This window comes from Mus caroli, chromosome 4, assembly GCF_900094665.2.
Source record: "Mus caroli chromosome 4, CAROLI_EIJ_v1.1, whole genome shotgun sequence".
Lineage (NCBI taxonomy): Eukaryota > Metazoa > Chordata > Mammalia > Rodentia > Muridae > Mus > Mus caroli.
In genome coordinates this window covers 139196802-139203339 of record NC_034573.1, presented here as the reverse complement: position 1 = coordinate 139203339, position 6538 = coordinate 139196802, and the positions used below count along the sequence as shown (strand labels likewise).

Genomic DNA, 6538 nt, shown 5'->3' with positions numbered 1-6538 from the left:
CACCAAGGAAGCCAGGACTGAAACTCAAGCAGTTCAGAAAGCAGGAGCTGATGCAGAGGCCATGGAGGGATGTTCTTTACTGGCTTGCTTCCCCTGACTTGCTCAGCCTGCTCTCTTATAGAACCCAAGACTGCCGGCCCAGAGATGGTCCCACCCACAAGGGACCTTTCCCCCTTGATCACTAATTGAGAAAATGCCCCACAGCTGGATTTCATGGAGGCATTTCCCCAACTGAAGCTCCTTTCTCTGTGATAACTCCAGCTTTGTCAAGTTAACACAAAACTAGCCAGTACAGTGAGAGAACCTGTGAACACAGTTAAACTCAAGGTAGCCCACACTCTGAACATAAGCAAAAACAGTTGTTGTTCTAACATTTTTGAGATGTCTTTTGTCCAGAGCACTAGTGTCTATAGAAAATTTTGTTTAATCGGTTGTGTTAAAGTTTCAACCTGTCCATCTGTCTTGCCTCAGACTAAGCTTACATAATATCTGCAAGGGAAGGATGGGATACTCAGATTCACACTGAGGCCATTGAGGCCTGGCTGTTCCTGGGCCCTTCCTGGTGCAGCTTCTTCTCAATAGGCTCATTCTTAACCCTGGAGAAGTGGGCAGTTCACCAGCCTACTGCAGAGTCTCCACCAGGCACAGATTGCAGCAGCAGCCTAGAGGGTACTTGCTGGGCTGTAGCTGCCATTCCAGCTGTTTGCCCTTCCCCTGAGGTGGGGCTGAAGCCAGGCGGGGTGGCACCCAGTTGTAATCCCAGTGCTGAGGTAGTGGTGACAGTGAGACCCTTCAGGCTTGCTGGCCAGTTAGCCGTGTCTACTTGACATGTTCCAGGCGGGTGAGAAAAAACTGTAAAAAAGAAAAAAGTTTGGGGTGGGGGGGACCCAAGAACAAGACCCAAGGTTTTTCTCTGGCCTTGACATGCATACCTACATGCATAACAGTAGCAAAATTACAGTTAAGAAATAACAATGAAAATAATGTCATGGTTGGGGCATCACACATGAGGAGCTGTATTAAAGGGAGGGCCACAGCACTGAGAAGGTTGAGAACGACTGGTCTAATCTAATTCATCCTCCCAGAAACTAACCCTGCCTGTTACCGTTGTGAACACTGATGCTCAGAGAGGTCAGCCATGGGCCAGGACTGGCTGTGACTCAGTGGTAGAGCCTGTGTTTAGCATGGGCCAGCCGGGTGTAACCCAGAGGTGTCAAGGCCATCAGAGGACCCATCCTGGAAGGAGCAATCATGAGCTGTGTGGTCAGTGTGCTGGTATGGCCATTACCTCTGTTTCAGAGTGCACTGGCCTGTCACCCTCCACAGCTGTAAGCCGGCCATGTTTTTCCTTCCCCCTTGGCCAAGTGTTCTGAGTAGCCGGCTGGTACTGAGATTTCTTTGGCAACTGTTTGATGTTTCCCAGGATCAGCAGCAGGCCCGACAGTCTCAGCTTGCTCAGGACGAGCGTGTTTCCCGTTCTTATCTTGCCCTGGCAACTGAAACCGTGGACATGTTCCATCTCCTCACCAAGCAAGTCCAGAAGCCGTTCCTGAGGCCAGTGAGTAGAAACTGGGGTGCTTGTGTGATCTTTAAGGTGCTGGGTACAGAACTTACAACTCAGTGCATGTTCATTTTAACTACAGCAACTGGGGAGTAGAATTCTTTTTTTTTTTTTTTCCTTTGGTTTTTCAAGACAGTGTTTCTCTGTATAGCCTTGGCTGTCCTGGAACTCACTTTGTAGACCAGGCTGCCCTCAAACTCAGAAATCCGCCTGCCTCTGCCTCCCAAGAGCTGGGATTAAAGGCGTGCGCCACCACGCCCGGCTGTGAGTGGAATTCTCATTTTGTTCCCAATTAGATCTTTTGGTCCACATCACATGGTACTCTACAGGGCTGAAATGAAGCCCCTTAACATACACTCTAAAATGTTCACTTTTGCCCTCTTCTGATTATACAGCACATTTGGATCAGGATTTGTGACACAATTTCATTGTTACTGAATTGTGTTTACATATCAGAAAAGTATAAGGTAACAAATTATGATTTGGAGGACATTAAGTAGAATAATCGGTAAAAGATGCTGCTTATAAGAGCTTTGTAGCAGCATTGAGGGAGCTGAGGGCTCCTGAGAACCGTGACTGAGGCTTACTGTGACCCGATGGCTGAAACTCCTGGCCCAGTCCTGTTCCGAGGTTGAGAGTGAGTAGTGTAATGGAGACCCCACCCCAGTAAGGAGCTGAGGTACCTGTGAGGTACCCTGTGGGGTGACAGTGCGCAGGGAGCTGAGGTCCATCTGCAGCTGTTTGCACATGTACAGCTTTACTTTGGAGTGGGGGTAACTTTACTGTGTATTCCTCTCGTTCTCTGTGCTTCCTCTTTGCTCTGTGACAGGAGTCACTGTGTTGCCTCCAGCAGAGGCACTGTCACACAGGGGCCTGTCTACAGACTGAGATCTGGGTCTTTTCCTGTTTCTTGATAAGCAGATGTCAGCATAGCAGCAGGAGCAATGGAGCGGGAAGCAGCTCACCGTCCACATTCCTGCTCCCTTAAGGATGTGTAAAAGGGATTTACTAGCATCTCCTACAAAGGCTAAGAGATAAGCCTGTTAAAGATGTTGGAGAGTGTGTCTCAGGCACCTGCTCAGCTGTGCTCCTGTGATAGCCTGGACATAGACAAGCCTGACTGTTTTCCAAAAGAATGACCACATTCAAATACAACTTTATGTGTGGGTGTGTTGGGGACGGAATATGCTATGTGCTTGCTAGCGCCTTTGGCGGTCGGAAGAGGGCTTTAGACTCCCTGGAGCTGGACTTGCCTACTCTTAGGAGCTCACTGATGTTGGTGCTGGGAACCAAAGTGTGTGTCCTCTGGAAGAGAAGCAAGTTTCCTTAAAAACCAAGCCATCTCTTCAACCTGCCTGCATTTCTGCCCTCCTTCCTTGCTCGCTTAAGCACTTTTTCAGCCCCCAGCTTTCCAACACTGGGCTAAAACCATGATTTCTACAAAAGGAAGCTCAGGAGATTTGTATGAACCCAGTCACTGCATGAGGACCTCATTAGTTAAGGAATCTTTTTGGTGGTCAGTATTTAATGTCTGGTCTACAGCAGCTGTCTCTGAGCTCAGAAGCCATGTTTGTCCCAGCTGTATCGGGTACTGTTGGTCTGCCGACTCTTGAGGGCTATTTGTCCTTAATATTTTGTCAGTTTAATTCATCACAGAGGCAAGACTTACGATGTTGACAAATGTCACCGTCTTCTCTCTCTTCAGTAAGTAGATTAGAACAACACGTGCCTGACGTTGGGGACTTGAGAAGTTTATGGGGAAATGTGGAGATGAGGCTTCCCAGCCACAGTGACAGGACAGCGAGGGCCTCTGTCCTCTCGCTGCTTCTCAGTGACTTTGGAGTGCTGCTCTAAGAGAAAGTGTCTCTTCAGAAGACTTCTGCGGGCGTTCATCTCTGTGCAATCAGACCGCTCCCTTGTAGGGCTTTCACATCAATGGCGGGGGATGTTTGATTCCAGGGCTTTCTCTAGCTTTGCGCTGCAGCGCAGCACAATTCAGGGGTTCTTTGAAGATTGAGCAGCCCATTCCCACTGGGGTAGGAGCTTCTGAACTTTGCAGCAGCTTGGACCGTCCTGTTGTCCTTCATTTCCTAGGAGCTTGGTCCCCGATTAGCAGCCATGCTGAACTTTAACCTGCAGCAGCTCTGCGGACCCAAGTGCCGGGACCTGAAAGTTGAAAACCCAGAGAAGTATGGTTTTGAGCCAAAGAAGCTGTTGGACCAGCTGACGGATATTTATTTACAGTTGGACTGTGCTCGCTTTGCTAAAGCCATCGCCGATGACCAGGTGAGCACTGAGGAGGCCTTTCTCATCAGGAGGCCTGGCACTGAGCCGTGTAGTTGGCACATGTGGTCTGCACCTTCACAGCAGACCTTGTGCATGTGTGTGTTGTCGTCCCCCTCCACCCTGTGTGTGTATGTGTATGTGTGTGTGTGTGTGTGTGTGTACTCCACACCTCAAATGAAGTAAAAGCAGGAATTTTAAAGTCTCGTTTTCAGAAGTTGTTAATGCAGTGGACATGAAGCAGAGGACCACAGCTGGTCCAGGAGAGAAACTGATGCTTCCTTGGGAGAAAAGAGCAGAGCTGGCCCCCTAATCCCTCAGACCCCCAAACAGATTCTGTTTCCAAACTCTGTTTGCTGTGTCGGGAAATTGCAGGTCTTCCCAAGCACCCTGCTTACCAGCTGCCATGAATATATGGCCTTCAAGCCAATGCCTGCCTCCTCTCCTTCATCCAAGAGCTTTAGGGATCAGGTCAGCTCATGTACACACAGCCTCCAGTACAGGCCTTCCCTCTGTGATGTCACAGAAGAGAATCCTGTTGACTGTCCTGGTGGCACAAGTCTGTATCCCAAATACTCAGGGGGCTGGAAACAGGTTGGTCACAAGTTCAAGGCTAACCTGGACTTAACTGAGACCATCCATGAAAACAAAATTGAGCTAGGAGTATAGTTCAGTGGTAGAGCACCCGGACTTGCAAAGTTCTAGGCTCAACCCTTAGTCCAGCCGAAGACTTTTGCAGAGAAAAAGGAAAGGGTTCCTCCCCTTCATGGTCTCTGGTAGCATCTGTTTTCTTCCCAGGTCTTTTGCCATAATGTCTCGTGTAGCCTTTGAACTCCTGATCTCAAACTCTCCTCTTGAGTACATTGATGTGTGCTACCATGCCTGACATCTGGGCAGCTCTGCAGCACAGTAATGCCTCGTGTTTACTGTATACCGACCGACCGCTCTGACCACTCATTTGATAACCATGAATTCTATGGCACAGCTTCTACTAAACCCTTTGTTTTAAAGTAAGGAACACAGGGCACAGAGGAGCTTAGTGGCATGTCCACGCTCAGAAAGTATGGTATAGAGGGGAATGTGTGACTGGCAGTCTAACCCTGTACCCATATTCTCACCATCTACCTAAATGTTGGGAAGGTGGTATATTGCTTCCCATATCACTATCTTTGTATGCACAGCATATGTTACCCATATGTGGCCTATGGCTAATTCAAAGGAGTAATGGTAAAACACAAGAGTTGTATATATACTCTTGTTTGCTTAGTTTGGTTTGGTTTGGTTTTTTTGAGACAGGCTAGCCTTGAACCCAGGATCCTCTAGTGTCAGCCTCCCAAGTGCTAGAATCGCAGGTGTGTGTTGACCATACACTGCTTTTGTTTTTTTTTAAAGATTTATTTATTATATGTAAGTACACTGTAGCTGTCTTCAGACACACCAGAAGAGGGTGCCAGATCTTGTTACGGATGATTGTGAGCCACCATGTGGTTGCTGGGAATTGAACTCAGGACCTTCAGAAGAGCAGTCAGTGCTCTTAACCACTGAGCCATCTTTCCAGCCCATACACTACCTTTTTAACTACAACTTTATCGCACAATTATTAATGTGTTGATGCTTCTTGTTGTTTCTTACTGTTTGGGACACTGTCTCGCTGTGTAGCCGGCTGCCTCCCCAGTGCTGGGGTTCCAGGTGTGGACAGGGGAGGGAAGGGTGGATCTGCAGAGGAAGCAGGCCTATGTGGTTATTTAGAAATGGAAGCCTTAAAATGCAGTGCTCGGGAGAAAGGGACGGGGCAAACTTTTGAATTCAGTGCCAGCCTGGTCTATATAAAACGTTCCAAGCCAACCAGGGCTCCATACTGAGATTGTCACTCATTAAAAAGAAGGCAGATGGATTAAGGAGTTTCCCCCACTGCTGGAAAGAGATGAGTCTGTGTAGGTGTCAGTGTGGATCCTGCTCACAAGGTCACAAGATAAGCAGCAGGCTTGGCAGAGGCCTCACAGTGAAACAGAAGCTCCTGCAGGCTCTGTCGCTGGCCCCTTGCTCTCACAGTGGGGAGCACAGGGGGACACTGGCATCCTGCTCCTCCTCGTGCCAGTGCCAGTGCCATCACTGAATCTCGTGTGCAGTCTCACAGGCCAGAGAGGGAAGGGCAGCACTGGAAGGTGGAGTCTTCACTTAAGCAATTCATGGACATTTGTTTACTTGATGGTGGGGCTTGGTTTTGGTTTGTGTTCTGTGGTTGCCTGGTGTGATTAGAGACTGTGGTTGTGTCCCAGGGCCCGGGGGACCCATTCTCCTGTTTGTATCTTGGCCTAAGTCAGCAAGTGGGCACGGATGAAGCATGCATGCTGTGTGTTTTGTGGTGTGGGTGATTGTTACACAGTAGATCTCTCAGAGCTAAGTCACTGACCGAGTCACACCTGAGGAATCTAGTTTGGGCAGGTTAGGGATTTACATGAGACTACATGACTGGGGGCTAGAGAGATGGCTCAGCAGGTAAGCACTGACTGCTTTTCTGAAGGTCCTGAGTTCAAACCCCAGCAACATGGTGGCTCACAGCCATCTATAATGATATCTGATGCCCTCTTCTGGTGTGTATGAAAACAGCTACAGTGTACTTACATATAGTAAATAAATAAATCTTTGGGTTTTGGTTGGTTGGTTGGTTGTTGTTGTTTTTTTTTTTTTTTT

The 6538-nt window shown here is 48.4% G+C and overlaps 1 protein-coding gene across 2 annotated transcripts in view; it reads left to right on the top strand.

Annotated features, from left to right (window-relative positions):
- Positions 1-6538, top strand: part of Ube4b (ubiquitination factor E4B) — a 104670-nt gene that overhangs the window by 93949 nt on the left and 4183 nt on the right. For both annotated transcript variants that reach the window (XM_021161159.1, XM_029475722.1), the window contains 2 exons: positions 1424-1558; positions 3656-3847. In XM_021161159.1, coding sequence (XP_021016818.1) covers positions 1424-1558; positions 3656-3847 — 327 coding nt within the window. The remainder of the gene's footprint in view (positions 1-1423; positions 1559-3655; positions 3848-6538) is intronic.